Source organism: Pinus tabuliformis, chromosome 3_1, assembly GCF_031772625.1.
Source record: "Pinus tabuliformis cultivar Carrire ecotype Pingquan chromosome 3_1, CPIR1, whole genome shotgun sequence".
Lineage (NCBI taxonomy): Eukaryota > Viridiplantae > Streptophyta > Pinopsida > Pinales > Pinaceae > Pinus > Pinus tabuliformis.
Window position 1 is genome coordinate 728,557,118 of NC_142301.1, and position 18,724 is coordinate 728,575,841.

General features: G+C 33.8%; 1 protein-coding gene and 1 pseudogene across 1 annotated transcript; one reads left to right on the forward strand and one right to left on the reverse strand.

Moving 5' to 3' along the window:
* The first annotated feature begins 239 nt into the window (after positions 1 to 239).
* Positions 240 to 4,993, forward strand: LOC149189359 (potassium transporter 26-like; annotated as a pseudogene).
* Positions 4,994 to 6,811: 1,818 nt separating this feature from the next.
* On the reverse strand, positions 6,812 to 18,703 carry LOC149189360 (putative protein phosphatase 2C 44). The gene is made up of 3 exons (XM_089410203.1): positions 18,637 to 18,703; positions 7,102 to 7,317; positions 6,812 to 6,933 (listed from the first exon to the last, which is right to left on the reverse strand). The coding sequence occupies exons 1-3, from the start codon at positions 18,701 to 18,703 to the stop codon at positions 6,812 to 6,814; spliced, it is 405 nt and encodes a 134-aa protein (XP_089266329.1).
* Between the last annotated feature and the right edge of the window lie 21 nt (positions 18,704 to 18,724).

Consider the following 18,724-nt stretch of genomic DNA (forward strand, 5'->3'; position numbering starts at 1 on the left):
TAAATGCTGCGTAACGAGGGTAGATAAGGCTCGGCACCAGCAACCATACTCTCTCCGGCCTCTTGTACTGAAAACGCCGTCTCCGCTCCCATGACACTAGCCTCAACCTGCATCGATAGCTCAACAAGCATCTGGACGAGCGTGGGCCAATTCAACCGGGCCCCTCTCTACTCCATTTATTCGTCTTTATTTGACCTGAAACTTTGGCGCTGCATGTATTGAGATCTTTCGGTGTCCACATGGAAGTTTTTGCACATGCCTGTGGTGGTGATTCCTGGGGTTTCCTCTTGAATTCTGTACGGTGATTCCTAGGGTTTCCCCTTGAATTCTGTATTCCATTAGAGCTTTTTTATTTTCCAAGAGATGTTCGAAAGCTCTGTTTTTTCTGCGCAAAATTCTTCTAAATTCAATTATAGTGCTGATAATTAATTATTTATGTTAGACAAAATGCTTACTTTCATCACTGTGTGGAAATTGAACCCATGGCTAATATGAATATATTACTATTTAATGTAGACTTCTTACAGGATACAATTCTAAAGATCCCTTTTGTTAGAAACCGTGGGTGGGTATCTTTTCTATTATAATGTCTCCCCAGACTTGTATCTGGCCCTGGTTGCTTGTCATGTTTTGCTTCGCAAGATGTACCCTGGCCTCAAGGGGCGAAACATGTCTCTAAGATTCGAACGTTGGTAGGAGCATGTAACACACCTCTTTCCTAACCAAACACGCTTGTTGACATGTAATTTTTTAATTCAGTGTCTCAATACAATCGACTTTTTGAAGCACATGATGGGAACGACAATTTTATTTTCCTATCGATCCTCTGTGGGTGTGGGTTGTATTTTAAATCGAGTCTGATGACACACATCTTCAGTTCAATTTTCTTTAGTTAAGTACTCCTGCCAACTCGGCAATTTCATAAGGTGTTTCTCCAGCAACACCTTGAATTGGCAAAGAATACAGGGGTTGTCAACCTTGAAAAAAGCACTGGCAAGCAATTCACGCTCCTTGCATCATATACTAGATTGAATTTTTTCAGTATGCAAAATGGTGGAAATGCTATAAACTCGAAGACAAAGGAATTGCTTGAGAAGAGTGCAACGACTCAGAAAATTTTTCTAATTGTTGTTATGATGGTGGCTTTGTTGCCGACACCTCCATCTTGGGTTTGAGAGGTAGAGATTCTGCCCGTTCGAAAGCTCTGTTTTTCTGGGCAAAATTCTTCTGTTCCTTTTTGAAAAACTCAGTACAAGTAAAGTTAGCTTCATGTTCTCACCCATAATGATTGCCTGGTTTGTGACCAATGTCATGACAAGACTGTATAATATTGTGAAATATTATCCTGGAGCATTCAAGGAATTCAACCCATATTATATATACTATTACTTTCATGAATATCACAAACAAGGATGGGTGATGCTTGGAGGTGTAGTCTTGTGTATAACAGGTATTGATTATTCTCATGATGATATGTGCCTCATTTTATCATATAGTATACTTGGAACTGTTTTCTAACTCAATTGATAAATCCATACCAATGATTTTCTCAAAAAAAAAATCATAACTTCATCCCAATTATTTATGCTAAAGCTACACAAATAGAAACACTAACATCAGTTCTTTGCTCTGACTGGATCCAGCTGTCGAGACCATGTTTGTAGAATTGGGCCATGTCAACAGGAAATCAATCCAATTCCAAGCTATATGTCACAAGTATTGAATATGGAAAAACACCTATAAAAGTATGCATCTTTCTTCTTATCTTTTCTACTTAACTGATGATGTTGATGTTGTTTTATCTTGTGGTTAGGTCTAACATTTGGCGTCCATCATCTACATTCCCACATTTTCTATACCTGCCAACAAGGGTGATTCCAATAGCAAAATCTACCTCAAACCCACTCTTAATAATGTCAGCATGGATCTTCTTCCCCTATTCTGGAGTTGTACTACCAGCGCAGGCCTTGACAATGGTGCCAAAGGTGAAGTTATTTGGCTTAAAAACACTCCTTCATTTGACCAAAAAAATTTAGGGCCTCATGGCATTACCCATTCTGTGCATATCCTGAAATTACAAAATTCCATGTAACTTCATCTAGCTTAGGCGTTGCATTAAATAGTTTCAGTGTTTGGTCATTACACCCATGTTTACCATAGCCACCTATCATTGCATTCTATGCAATTGCACAACATCTCTCCACCATTATTCATAACCTCGTTTTCTCTAGAAACAACAATACTCATGCAAAACCCAAATTCCACAATACGAATTTGCCCAATACAGAACCCACAACTTAGTTCTATTGTTGCTACTGCCTAATGCCATAAAAAATGTATACATTATTTGGCATTAACTACATTTTGCAATTTAGTATTTAAACATTAGCCGCTGATGAATCATGATAGTAATTGCTACTAAGCTTGAATAAATCTCTGATGGGAACTTGTATGGTGATTGGTTGGAGCGCTGACTCCTACAATCAGGTCTGCCCATAAATGTATCTCAAAAATTCCTTTCATGTCAAACTAGTATCAACGTGGCACCTCAACTCAATGCTCCATCACACATGTTGATTTTGTTCCAAATTATGATGCCTTTTTTATTCCTACAGTGATGTCAGCTATGCAAGGAATTTAGTCAAGGAATAGTAACATGAGCCAAGGTAAGATGATACAAGAATGCGAAGTAGACACTATTAGCTTGCCTTCCATGAGTATATTGGGATGCAATCAAGTTTTCCAGTATGGTTTAGTTTATTTGAAGGAGGGATGCAGCTCCCTATCATAAACATGATATCATCTGTGAGTATAATGTGAATTATGGCATCCCACTTCCTGACATAATTTATGTTTTCGTATGTTAACTCATGCTGGCGTTGTTGTACTCGTCATTTTTTATCCTATTACTACTGTTCCTTTTTCAAAATCTTAGTACAAGTAAAGTTAGCTTCATGTCTCAACCATAACGATTGCCTGGTTTGTGACCAACATCGTGATTGGACTGTATAATATTGTGAAATATTATTTTGGAGCATTGAAGGAATTCAACCCATATTATATATATTATTACTTTCATGAATATCACAAACAAGGATGGGTGATGCTTGGAGGTGTAGTCTTATGTATAACAGGTATTGATTATTCTCATGATGATATGTGTCTCATTTTATCATATAGTATACTTGGAATTGTTTTCTAACTCAATTGATAAATCCATACCAATGATTTTCTCAAACAAAATTCATAACTTCATCCCAATTATTTATTTTAAAGCTATACAAATAGAAACACTAACATCAGTTCTTTGTTCTGACTGGATCCAGGTGCCGAGGCCATGTTTGCAAACTTGGGCCATTTCAAAAGAAAATCAATCTAGGTCCAAGCTATGTCAAGGACAGAATTATTATTATTTCATCATACCTGTGTGCTTCATACTCCTTAAGTTTTAGTACCATAATGAGAAATTTGGGTTTTTTGGTGCAGCTTGCTTTTTTGTGTGTTAGTTTACCCATCTCTGCTTATCACATATACGGGACAAGCGACTTATTTGATAAAAAACCTAGGGGACATAGGCTGTACATTCTACAAAGAAATACCACAACCCGTGTATTGGCCAATGTTCATTGTTGCCACTTTAGCAGCCATTGTAGCCAGTCAAGCATTGATTACAGCAACAATCTCAATCATAAGACAGTCCATGGCTCTTAGTTGCTTCCCTCGAGTGAATATTGTGCATACCTCACAAAATTACGAGGGTTAGATCTATTCACCTGAAGTTAACTATGTTCTCATGGTTATCTGCCTTGCAATTGTTGTAGGATTCTGGGATGGAACACAGTTTGGAAATGCATATGGTAAGAATATACAAATTTATATCTGACAACCGAATTTGGTAGTTTTTATCGATTCTTTTGAGTTTCTAAGGACAATTTTAGGTGTTTGGTGGTGCAGAGGTTGCAGTGGTTGGTGTCATGTTCATTACGACGTGCGTAGTAACCTTGGTCATGCTTGTGGTTTGGAACATGCATGTTTTTCTTATACTACCCTTCACTCTGTTTTTTGCTATCTTTGAAGGAGTTTATCTATCATCTATATTGAAAAAGGTGCCACAGGGAGGTTGGTGTCCCTTCCTAATTGCAACAATTTTGGTCATGCTTGTGGTTTGGAACATGCATGTTTTTCTTATACCACCCTTCACTCTGTTTTTTGCTATCTTTGAAGGAGTTTATCTATCATCTGTATTGAATAAGGTGCCACAGGGTGGTTGGTGTCCCTTTGTCATTGCAACAAATTTTCTGACCATAATGTTCTCTTGGAAATAAGGAAGGTAGAAAAAGTATAAATATTTAGCACAGAGAAAACTCAGCATAGAAGGTTTGAATGGATTGGTTGTCGGGGTGAATTCACTTGTACCAGGAATTCATTTCTTTTGCAGTGACCTTATTTCTGACTTACCACCGATTATTGAGCATTATGTAAAGAATGTGGGGTCTCTGCATGAAGTTCTTGTCATTGTCACCATAAGAATGGTTCCATTCAAGACAATACTTTTGTCGGAGAGATTTATGGTTGGAAAACTAGAGCCAAAAGGTGTATATAAATGTGTAGCCCAATATGGTTACAAAGATGCCCCAAACATTGAAGGATCTGAATTTATCAACCAGGTTTTTGAAAGCGTAAAAGACTATCTCAAGCTTAGAGGAACTCATTCCTCCTCACATGACAAAAGTTATGCAAGCAAGAATACAGTCGAAGAAAGTAACTACTCTTAGATGAGGAATTGTAGTAGATTGAATTGGCAAAGAATACAAGGTTTGTGTATGTTCTAGGAAAAATCACATTGAAGACTAATAAGAGCACTGGGCCTTTTGAAGGATTACTGATTGACAAGCTCTACAGGTTTCTCCAAAACAATTGCAGGTTGACTCTGTCTCCCTACAATATACCACCTATGCATTTACTTCAAGTCAGAATGGTGCAAGAAATTTAGAGTTCGTTCACACAAAACTGTTAGAAGACAATGAAATTATAAGCTTTTACTCATAATAAAGCTTTTAGGGCCTTAAAGTTCTTGATCACTCAAAAATAAGATATAATTTTGTACTATTGTTACTATTTTAATAGATTTATAACATTTCAAAATGCAAATTTCTGTTGAGATCAGAAGAAATAAGCATTGAGTTTTTTACCATTTCTGCAATAAATCATGAATCATGTAGAGTGAACTGGTACATGCATGTTTAATGTTTTGTGACTGGCGGAATGGAAAAAAATGATAACAGCTCATTACTTTTCAGTTTCAATCCTTCTTTTACAGTAAGGCTCTTATCTTTTAATGAAATGCAGAGGCTGGTAAATTAAAATTTTCAAGAAATCCCAAGTAGAGTTTGTTAAGAGGGAATTTTAAATTTTAATAGTAACTCCTTTTTATCCTTTGTCCTCGGAAATTTGTACTGTTGCCACTTTAGCAGCCATTGTAGCCAGTCAAGCATTGATTACAGCAACATTCTCAATCATAAGACAGTCCATGGCTCTTAGTTGCTTCCCTCGAGTGAATATTGTGCATACCTCACAAAATTACGAGAGTTAGATCTATTCACCTGAAGTTAACTATGTTGTCATGGTTATCTGCCTTGCAATTGTCGTAGGATTCCATACAATCCTAAATATTGAATAGTGAAATATGACAGAATGAAATTAGATGTCCAAATAATAATAAATATGACTTGGAACTCAATCCTTGAAAATATTTTTTCCTCTCGTTGGCCCATTATCAGCTCAGCATTGGCACGTTTGTGGCGGTTTACAGTGATGATGGCTCCTCTTCTGACTCTCACTCTGACCTTGTTATTGCTCTTCCTCAAACTTCCCAAGTCCTAGCTACTTCCACGAAACATTTTCTGGTGCAACACTACTACTGGAATGCTTTCCTCTAACTTACTTCATTGTCTAGGGTTTACACTTCTGGATTTGCCCCCCTTTTGAGGCCACCCGGACCTCTTTTCCATCTTATTCTCTACTCTTCCTTTCTTTCCTTAACATAGATTTTAGACTATTTCAGAGATGCTCTAGGCAGTCAATCATTGTTCTTCTCAGTCCTGTTGACCTGTTTTGGTCATTTGAGCTCATTACATATTTTAGACTGTTTCAGAGATGCTCTATGCACCTCCTTATTGCTATTGTAAATCGTTGTTCTACTTCTTCCCAATCGGTAGGTTTAATTTAGTTTGACATAACTGAACTTGCTGTCAATCTGTTTTTTCTTCTGGAGAAACCGTGATCTCGATTGAAACTTTAGAATATTTGATCTATATTCTTTGATGTTTTAAAAGTATTTATGTTAATAATTACATATCATTTCCATAGAAGATTTTATTTTCCCAACAGGCATTGATTCAGCTGGTGAGGTCGACGGAATGTTAAGCCAACTACCTTACCTCCATTCTCGCTACAGTTTTCCGCATTCCTATAGCATAAGTTAAGGGGTGACACTACGTGAAATTCCAGGGATTGGGCAGATAAATACCCCTCGGATATGGCACCTAGGGAAAGGAAATCCTCTCTTTGCAGTGCAGTTACTTGGGGCATCTTTCTTTAAGCACTTCAAAAAAAAACCTCTCTGGTATTCAGATGAAGTATTGGAGTAAAATTAATGACAATACAGTAATCAAAAAATTTCCTAGATGCTTTCTCCCATGAGATGAGTTTGCGAAAAAAAAATATGCATCTAACAGTAACTATGCAAATAAGTCAATGATTGGAAAAAATGCCTTGCCTTCCACAATCCATCACTAGCCAAAATGAGAAATTATGTGGTTGCATCTATGGTCGTGTCTCTCACATCTAGTTCTGAATTTAAATGTTGCTTCAGACTCCTGTCACCAAACGCACAAGCTACAACAAGCTGACCATTAACTCGAGGTACATCTCCTAATATATCAAAAAAGAACGCCATTAAGTATACAGTTTCTCCCTGTGACCATTCAAATGTTACTCTTGAGCTAGAACATTAAGATAGAATTATAAAGTTACAAATCAAAAAATTATTCAAGTATGTTCTCATTAAAATTAATCTCTGCACAACATTTGTAGTGGTACCTGGCAGGAGTGTCACAAATCCACCCTTCTCGATGTTTTGAAGTTCAATACTTGGCTCATGATCAATAGTCAGCTGAATAGTAGTGCCGTTTTTACATATAACAGCCCTGGAATCCCCTATATTTGCTACAAAGAGTTTTTTCCCATCAACTAAAATAGCAGTGACTGTTGTGGAGCCACCAGGCCATAAATCAACTGCCTTTGCTAAAATCTCATCTGATATACATTTTTTTTCTAAAGAGTCATTTGAGAACCATCATATTTATATAAATGAAGGAAATTATCAAAAATGATAACGATTTGTCGCAAATGCAATTTTTGCAATAAGGAAGCACTATTGCTTTATGCCATGACGTAATGCTACTACTGGACGTTTTTTCTTTGGATAGGTGCAAAAGACACATGAACATATAAGTATAGGAAATATATGAACAGTTTAAGCTATTTGAAAAATAGTGGATTTACGCATGAAACATATTCAACTAGAAATATGATGGGAAAAACAAGAAATTCATTATGTGTGAGAAGTAAAATGTTGGAGAATCTTCGCCTTTGAGGTTTGAGAAATGGACATGGTGATATATCACAACTAGAAAAATTTTGTTCATAGATGCAAATCATTGTTACAATTAACAATATATATCATATGCCAAAGATAAAACACAGGAAATTAACCCATGAAGTCAATGCAAGTAGAAACACCATAATAGAACCAATAGAGGAGAAAACGAAATTGTTTCACAAGTTACAATCAAGTTAGGCAATTGACATAAACATATGCAATTTGGAAAATGGAAAGAAACTTTGAACCTGCTCCAATTTAATGTATAATTTTAATTTTTGATTGACTAGCAATAGCAAAACAATACATGTCACAATACAATCAACTATAAAATTTAAATAGATGTTGTTAAATTCACAGAGACCTTCCAAGTATTCCTTATGATTCATAGATGCTAAACCAGGTAGACCATCAGCATTGATTACAAGTATTCCCCATGATTCATAGATGGTAAACCAGGTAGACCATCAGCATTGATTACAAGTATTCCTCATGATTCATAGATGGTAAACCAGGTAGACCATCAGCATTGATTACAGTTCATAACCCCAAAGGAATCGTAAGAGTTGAACTTGTGACATCCCATTTCTGAGAAGTTCAATGTCTAACTCCAAGGCCAATCAAGCCAACCCCAGGGCTCAAAAATAAGATAATAAAAAATATATGCATTTGGTAACGAGGCGTGATACCTATCATCCAGCTCAGAAAGGATATAGGTTGGTAACAATTGAAATAGACTTACAAATTAGCTAATTTAGAGAGTTTCATTGTGGGCAAAATCAAGAATCGCATTTTAGATTACGATTTAAGTTGGGAATCAAACCCTACTCAACTAATGAAAGGACTGAAATTTGCTAAGCCCCTTTCCAACACTAATTTAAATATGTAGACTATAGATTGTTACTGCCTAGGCACTCCCTAGGTGACATTATCAAGCAGCACATCGGTAGCTACAGAGTGATTGATACAGATGTGGATGCTTCTTCTCCCTCCTCTACTTTTTACATCTATACCTAATGACAAGTAATGGGCACTTCCACAGTATGTTGTAACTGGTGTACTTTTGAGCCCCGTTGACCTCTCTTTTGGTCACCCACTACCATTAATAAAACTATTCTTATCTTATCTTCTGTCGTCCGTTAATAGGAAATGGTACTGTAATATAAAAACAATACTAAATAGCCAGGACTAACTCTCACCAATTTAGATCCTCATCTAGGAGTGAGCACTTAGTGTCTATACTTTCTTTTCTATATTTGAGGCCAATGTACATTGAGAAATTACACTGTAAAATACAAGTATTCAAGAGACATCTGCTATCAATTCCATTTGAGCAATGGCAATCTCAGTTACATACCATGAACCACGTTATCCAAATGTACATCAAGAAATTAAACTGTACAAAACAACTATTCGAGCGACACCTCCCATCAGTTCTGTTTCAGCAAAAGCAATCTCGGTTATTTACCCTGAACCTCAAAATTTTGACGACATGGTTCATGATATACAACTGAGATTGTTGTTTGCTGAAATGGAATTAATGGAAGGTGTCACTTGAATAGTTGTTTTCTTATTATTGTTTTGATTTAATGTTTCGTTATGCATACTAAATCTTTTTTTCATATAAAACCAAATTTTAAATGTTTACTCATTTACAAATACTACAACACGTACCCCTTTTTCGGATTGATGTTTATGAGTAGTAGGCCAAAACTTGCCAAACACTTCAATTTCTTTTCCAAAATTTCAAAGATGCCCATTTGAAAAACCTTAAAATAATGTACAAAAACACGTTCACATAAACAACAACTACTACATGGATAATGGATAACCTCTACCTGACATTAACTATAACTCATTATCATCCACCCATGCTTTCAAGAATGTCCATTCACATGTTGCTATTCTTCCACAAACTACTATTACTTACAAAATATCCATATTCAAAACACACATAACTAATAGTTTCAAGTGTAACTCAATATCATCCACCCTTGCTTTCAACAATGTCCATTCACATGTCACTATTCTTCTACACACTATTATTTACAAAATATCCATATTCAGCATACACATAACTAACAATTTCAATTGCAACTTATTATCATCCACCCTTGCTTTAACCAATGCCCATTCACATGTCGCTATTCTTCCACACTCTATGCCTTACGACGTTTCTTTTGCAACATCAAGTGCAAATGCTAGTTTATTTCATTTTAATTATGCATGTTATTATTATTCTGGTCTATGATGATTACATGTGATCTATGATTATGGTTTATGATGGATACATGTGAGTTATGATTTTTAACTATGATGGTTGTGTTTCGAGCCAACCTGATGTGACATTAGGGGAATTTTGAGGTCTAAAATGGGCCTCCTAAGAAAAATGTGCAACCAAAATAAAATTTATAAAAACCAATAGGATTCAAGATGATGATGTCAACCATGGGGGACGATTCACCATTTTTGGAATAAAAAAGTAAAAAGATTAAAAAATAATAAAACTACTTTTTCAACTTATCTCCCTAAGGTTTTACTCAAATTTCGAGTGAGAGTACTCGTTGGATGCAAAATTTAATTCCTCATCCAAGGAGTGCCCATTTGGCGATTTAGTAGTATGCAACATGGGTACTCATTGGATGAGGAATCAAATTATGCATCCAACGAGTGTTTCTGCTCAAAATTTGAGGAAACCCATAAGGAGATATGTTGAAAAGATGACTTGAAAAAATAGTTTTTTCTTTTTTCCCTCTAAAACTTGATGATGTAATCTAATCTTAATTTATTATTTCCACTATTATTTTATAATTTCCTTAGGAGGCCCATTTTATACCTTAAAATTCCCCTAATGCATATTTATACATGATGATTTGGTCAAAGATTCTAGTTTGATTTGTTGTGACAAGAAGTAAACATGATTGCAAGTGTACCTTATCAATGAGCTACCAATAAGGTATGAATTGAATTTATTTCAAATTATTTTGAATCTAATGGGAATTATGTGCTTGGCACAGGAAACATGGAAATTCTTGGTTCGGTGGTTGAAACCGACTGTAAGTATTAGTAGTAGCAGTGAAAGAAATTGGAACACGGAGTAGTATGCTGGTAAGGCACTTCAGGAGTAGGGCCATTGTGGGACGCTAGTACCTAATAGTGACCATTGATTTCCATGAGCATGCTATGACCGGTATGATGATTTTAAGGCAGGGATATGCCTTGGTTTTTGTATATTTCGAGGCGAGAAAGCCTTGCCAAGGAATGGATTGTTGGGGAAGGGGTGAAAGTAGAACTTGGAAGGTGAGTGACTGCACGAAAGGGGTTGACTAGAGTGCCCGAGGGACTGTGTAGCAGAGAAGGGAAGGTCAGGGATGGATTTGTTTTGGTCATTAGAATTTCCATATGGAATCAAATGCACATTGGGAGTGCGCCCTGGAAAAATGAGTTGGTAATTGTTCACTGAGAGGACAAGTGGCGTAGGATTATAGTGCTAGATATTGGATGTGGATTTGACCTTGCAGTGGATTCTGGACTTCCTGGAAAGGAGGTGAATCCCGATATTACTTCAAGGGTGGAGGTGTGTGCCTCTGGATTCCCTTGTTGGAGATGCAGGCATCATATCCTTCTTATTTTCTATTCGAGAAAATGTGCATATGTGTGTATTATTGTAAATATTATATTGAGCTGGATTTATAAAGCTCCATAGAAAGTATGGTTATTTGTTGGTTGAAGAAAATGTGTATGTGTATATGTGGTTATTGTAAATACTATAATGAGTTGTGTTATAAAGCTCTAGTAAACGGTATGTTTTTCATGTTTCAGTAGTGGTCATTGTAAATGTTGCAATAAGTTGTGTTATAAAGCTCCATGGGAAGTTTTGTTTTTTTCTTCAGTAGTCTTGTTTGTCATAGGTGTCATTGAACACCAAGGATGGTGTTCCCCCAAGGGGGAGGGTTATGTAACAGTCCTGATGAAAATTCCATGTAAAAAAAATATAAGGCCACAGATGATGGGACACATATTGCAACTTGAATGGTGGGAGAAACATCCTAGTGGGTGTTGATTCGATTTATTATGGCTAAGGAAATTAGCAAAGACAATAGCTAAGGTTTTGGAAATGCGTGACACATTAATTGACATTTAGTTATGAAAATAATGGAAATTAGGAGAAAAAGGAGGTGAAAGGTCACACATTTCATGTGAGGAGGAAAATGAAGGAAAATAATGGAAAATGAAGAAAATAGAGGCCTCATTCATAAAAAGGCTTCCAAGGATCAGTTGGTAAGCTTTTGATAGGTTTTGGTGGATCTCTCTTATATTCTCTCTCTCTCATACTCTTGGATACATTGAGTTTTCTTGGAGAACTCTTGGAGGGTGTGGCATTCTTGGATTTTTGGAGCAAGAAGGAAAAGGAAGAGAAGGAAAGCGCAAGAGGGCATCGAGATTATCAACTAAAACATTTTTTCTTGCAGGTACCGAGTTGTATGTATGTTTTCCTCACTAGTTTTGGCATGCATGACACATGCATCTGGTTTCTTGGTTATGATTTGTCACTGGCATGGAGGATTGCCTGGATTGATAGTGGATTTTTCTAGCATTTCCATTTCCTAGATAACCATGGAGATTGTGGGTTTATTCCATTTTTTTGTTTTTGTCGGTTCTCATGTTTCCTTAGCTTGGGTTGAATTATTAGTTCCTAGAATCCTTGGTTGGACGAACGCTCGGGAAAACCTGTAATGACTTGGCTTGAGTTACTAGTCCCGTACCCTTGGTTGGAAAAGCGCTATAGAAGCCATGTAACAACCTGGGTTGAGTTATTAGTCTTGGAAGCCTTGGTTGGACAAACACTTTGGAAGCCCTAGGTAGGTTGAGTTACTAGACTTGGAAGCCTTGGTTGGACAAATTCTCTTGAAGCCCGACAACAGTTGTTGGTTGAGTTATTAGTCTTGGAGCCTTGGTTTGACAAACGCTTTGGATCCCGACAGCAGCCGCGGGTTGAGTTACTAGTCTTGGGAGTTGGGTTGGAACAAATGCTTTGGAGCTCTAAAAGGCTCGGATAGAGACCGATCAGATGATGGTTTTGGTGATGTTCGGTCGTGAGGTGGAATCATTGTTTGATGGGTTGAGGTGGATGGCCTCTGGAAGCCCTTAATGGTTTTTAATTGATGTGTTCTATAAGATCCCACATTCATGCTTGGAATATGGCACAGGGGTGAATGGCTGAAAAGAGATTTGGCTCAGCCATTCTATAGTCACGTGGAACGTGGAAGTCCTATCACGAGTTTGGATTTTGTGTCATTAATGAAAGTTTATTTCTCCTTGTATTGCTATGAGTATTATGATGGATTATATGTGGTGTATATGGTTGTGATTTCATTGATATTTCTGTCCCTATTATGTTTGTTATGTACATGTTTTATGACAACAACTATGTATGGCTCTCATCATGTTTCTACTTGTAAATGAATGAACAATGTATCTATGACCTAATGGATGGAATGGTAGTTAAAGTGATAAGGAAATAATGCTTCATGGTGAACCTCAGATAAGTATGAGACCCCTATGCTCAGGTTTGTTATTTACACATGTAGTTTGCATATCTACTAAGTGTTTGACAAAATGTTTATCATGGTTAGGATGGGTTAGGTGAAACCCTTAATCAATTTTTATGTTAGAGGCTTTGCCTTGGTGTCATTTATTGTCTTGGAAAGTCTCATGAAGGTCTAGGCATTGGTTTGGAGACTAACCCTGGAAAAGTGGCTTAAATCTCGTAGTCTCTGGCACAGAATTGGCTTAAAAAGACTGCAGTCTCTCCCTTGCAGGCATTGTGGGAATGACTATAGGGTTCCATTCTCATGCATTCCATGTCATGGGAGCGACTTTGGTTTTAGTTCATTTAAATGCTAGGTTAACTCAGGGGTTGGGCACCTAGAGTGGTGGATTAGCTCCCGGGGGTCCCGAAGCACCAGAGGGAGGTCTGTAAGGTTTTGTTTTGTCTATTCCATTTCCTTAAGGTTACCTAGGAGGTTGAGTCCTATCATAGTGTCCTCTCATCGCATGTTCACCCCGGCTGGCCGATTGCCTGGGTAGATGTGGGAGTAGTGTGTTACAATTAATTTAAGATTTGTGTTTGCACTAAGAAATTGTGGTTTTGTTACAATAAAAGGCTAGAAATCCCTTTTGAAATCTATGGGACTATGGTTCTTTGAGATCTATTATGATATGTATAGAAGTACTATTCTTTTCTTGAGCTTACATTGATGATGTGACAATATTTTACATAAGCATTATGAAATTGGCATTGATAGTGTAATAATATGTTATGTGAGCATATAGAATCTACATAAATGTTATTTCTCTTTTACAATTAGCATTTTTGGCATGACAATATATTACTTGCAACATGCTAGAATTGATCATTTTCATTTCACTAATTTGAATTCAATGCATCTCTCCTCCCCATGTAGTATTATAAATCGGTAAGGTAATCAAGAGTGGAGAAAGTGAGTGAGCTAATGTGATCACTTGAAACTCCATTAGCATGTGGGCATCCATATGTTACTTCTCATAAACACTCTTTTTTGAATAAGATTGGTTTTCATGCATTGTTCTATCCTCATGTTTGTGTGACCATCTATATAATTCTTGTAAGAGGGAAAAAATTGGCCCACCCAAGTATAGCCCTTTCACTATTAGATAATGTGATCCATTGGTATATTCAAGGGACAAGAAAGTTGGTAAGTGTTAGTGTGTTAGAATTTGGAAGCACCAATTACTTATCAGTTTCACTATTTTAACAGCATGATAATATGTATTTAACCATATTTCTTATAATTGATATCTCACTATTAATTTTACATATGTATCTTTCTTATTATCTTTGAAAAACTTTATACTTTCCATGAAATTCATTCCCCTATTATCCTAATAACTACACTTCACTTTTCATTTATAATATATCAATGTGCTTCAACATCTCCTTCCCTGGTTATATGCTACTTAATTGAAAAAGTTATCAAAATAAGAGAAAACAAATAAAACATATTTATACATTTTATTGCATGGTTCAAACTGCAAGTGTGTCAGTAGGACTTCATCAAGAAATTGGATAAATGTAATAGAGTAGTTTAAGGATGCTACAATTTTGTTGGGAAAATAGTGAAAAGTCTAGCAAGATTTTGATCAAAATCCTTCCAAAATTTTGAGAAATCTAGGTTACTATTGTTGAGTTTCAATATTTTAGGTGGTCTATGGGTTTTTTATGGTGCTGAATGCATTTCCACCATTAAAAAAAATGATTTAAACACTTCTATGGTCAGATTTTTTGAGAAAAAAAGGTATGATTCCAACTAAAAATGACTATCTAAATGAAATTGTGGCCTCAATATTGTGACCTCAATAAACAACTCCTAAAAACTGTAATTACACTTTTATGTTTTTGTTTTTTATACACTTGAATTTGTGAGTGATAGAGAACTCCAAATACATGTCCACTTCTGTTTCTAGACATCTAGACTACCATGAGGTGTGAAAATTGATACATAAAGAAAAATAAAATAAATAAATAAATATCCAAATATTTAAATTGGAAATATTTAATATATCTAAATTTTGATTTATTAAAAGTTTTAAAAAATATTAAATTAAAATTAAAAATATTTTGCTGCATCTTTGTCGCTTCAGTTTAGCCCACATTTTGGGACAAGAATATATATAACAATTGAGCTTAAAACCCAAATAAATAAATAAATAAACAAACAAACAAACAAACAAACATACATTTTGGGATGAGAAATAAAAAAACATAAAAATCATTAGTTGCTTCACTCCTTACATCTTTACTTCATCCATACATAATTGGTTATTAAGACTTTTATACAATTGGTTAAATGTAGTTTCATTTTATTTTTTAAATTAATTAAAATGTAAATTAGGTTATCACATTGTTGCTTCAAATATAATTTTATTATTCTAATAAATGTGTTTTTTTTTAATCTTAATTTAAAAGAGAATTTTTTATTAAATTTTTATTTTTATTTTATAATATAAAAATTGTGTCATTTTATTTATATTATATAATTGGTAATTTAAAAAAAAATATTTTCATACTTATTTATATAAAATATTTTATTATATAATTTCATTTTATTTTTTAAATTAATTAAAATGTAAATTATGTTATCACATTGTTGTTGTTTCCATTAGAATTTGATTATTTTAAAAAATTTCATTATATTTTATTTTTTAAATTAATTGAAATGTAAATTATATTATCAAATTGTTGCTTCAATTAGAATTTTCATATTTTAATAAATGTGTTTTTTTATGCTAATTTAAAATAGAATTTTTTAACAAGTTTTTATTTTATTTTTTAATATAAAAAATGTGTGATTTTATTTGTATGGTATAATTGGTAATTTAAAAACAAATATTTCCATATTTATTTATATAAAATATTTTATTATGTAATTTCATTTTATTTTGTAAATTAATTAAAATTAAAATTATGTTATCACATATATTTTATTATTTTAATAAATGTGGAATTTTTTAATAAATTTTTATTTTTATTTTTTAATATAAAAAATGTGTAATTTTATTTGTGTTATATAATTGGTAATTTGAAAACAAATATTTCCATATTTATTTATATAAAATATTTCATTATTAAATTTACATAAAAACAAAAAATTTAAGAAAAGTCTACATTTCAAAAATATTGTTGACTCTTCATTTATAATAATTCTAATTTTTAATATATATATATAATTATAATTATAATTATAATTATAATTATAATGCAACAATGTAATTACATATTGCAAATGAAAATAATAGTTTCTAATTATTAGTAATTATTGATTTTAAATTTAAATTATTTTTGAAAATTATTGATTTTTAAATTTTAATTGACTATAAATAAAGTATATTTTAATTTAGAGTATTTAAAAAAAATTAATAAATAAAAAAATTAATTATTATATTAATGATAATAGGATGTTTTGTTTAGTTTTATTAACTTTTTGTATAATGCAGTATTGGAGAAATGTTGCTAAGCAATAATATATTTTAAAAGTAGTAAATTAATAGTTATATTAATAAATAAAAAATAGTAATAATAATAAAAATTAATACTAATTATAAATAAAATAGTTTGATTTCCATTTTAATTTTATATTAATTTATTAAAGATAAATAAAATAATTGAAAATAAAAAATAAAAAATAAAAAAATAAAAAATATTTTTAATATAAGAGATTTTTATTTTTATTTTGTTAATATGGAATTTGACCAAAAAAAAATAAAATTATTATATTGCATGATGTATAATTTTTTCTATATTTAATTTAGATGAATATTTAAAATATAAATATATTAATAACAAAAAAAATATTTTAATGTGAATTATAATTAAAATATGTTAACTATGTATATATTAAATAAAATAAGTGACAATAAGGAATTTATTTTCATTAAAACATTTTATGTGTTGCTCAAATCCAGTATGGATCCATTTTAAGTATGGAACTACCAAGATCTGAAATAAATCAAATCAAATCTTATATACAAACCTTTCTTTAAAGTTTGCACTCATAAAGATGTTTGCATCTTGAGAAATCTATTCCCTTAATCCCTAATTAAATAAATCTATACTAATATAAAATGTGAACACTGTGAAAATTTTTAACACGTTATAGTTAGTGGCATTGGGACCAACAACAAAGTTGAAGCCATGGCACTGCATGGTCTACTCTCCTTCTACTCTTTTTTGGACATGGGTCCCATTCAAATCTTCAGGGACTCTAAGATCATTATTGAGCATGTTTCCGGCACACAGTGCATAAAAAATGACAGTTTATCAGGATGGCTACACAGGATTTCATCATTATGGAAGCGCTCACTCTATCCTATTTCTCATATCAGGAGGTCTCAAAATGAGGAGGCGGATGAACTTTCAAAGAAAGGACTGGAATCTCAATGCAGTGTGTGGTACCTGAACATCACGGTAGAATCCAACACATACTGCATTCAACCTTTCTCTATGCCCGGTATATAGCTCAGTATTTAACCTGGTATGTTTCATGAGCCCGTTCACTCATTTCTATCATATGAACACCTGAACATCACAGTAGAATCCAACACATACTGCATTCAACCTTTCTCTATACCCAGTATATAGCTCAGTATTTAACCTGGTATGTTTCATGAGCCGGTTCACTCATTTCTATCATATGAACACGTAGAAGATTTTGACTTACTCTTCTCTATGCATAGAATAATTAGATTTTCTACAACCATCTTTTTTGAACAATCATCACACATATGGACAATGAACCTGATTAGAATGCAATGTTTTTGATGTACAGTTTCATCTTTTCCTTACTGGCCGAAATATGGTTCAATTTCCATAATTGTATTCCACTTTTAGGACTATAATCAATATACAGCTTTTTCTATCTGAAAAAAATTAACATAAATATGTTAATAAACTAAACTGTAATATAAATATAATAATAAACTAGAAATGTATTTGCTATAATTTTAATTTTATATAATATCAAAATTAATCAAACTTAAATATATATGGTTAAGGCTCTACGCAGCATTATAATGTTCAGTACACCTACCGTGATAATGTTTTGAATAAAAATCAACAAACAGTTTACCGTAATAGTTATGGATTCAAGTGCATCGGGCATGACACTAAAGTCAAGGACCACTTAGTACCAAATGACTTATAATCTTTCAATGAACATTTTTTCAACCTCTCAGTGGAGCGGAGTTGAAATGGTCTACAGGACTGATAGCTCAGCCACATGCAGAAGGGGGACAAATTTATGCGGGGGACGACCAGATTTAAATGTAGACCACGTCCACCCAAAACATTTAGACCGCTTCAAATAGAAGCATTAGAACTCGAGTGTCACATCGTGCTCTCATGTTTGTCAACGCTCTAGACGTTTCATAACTACCCTTTCTATCTTCTGCATTTCTCCGTTCCCTCGATTCTCTCTTGGATTCGAATCCTCTCAGACGCATTTTGATGATACTGTACTCATT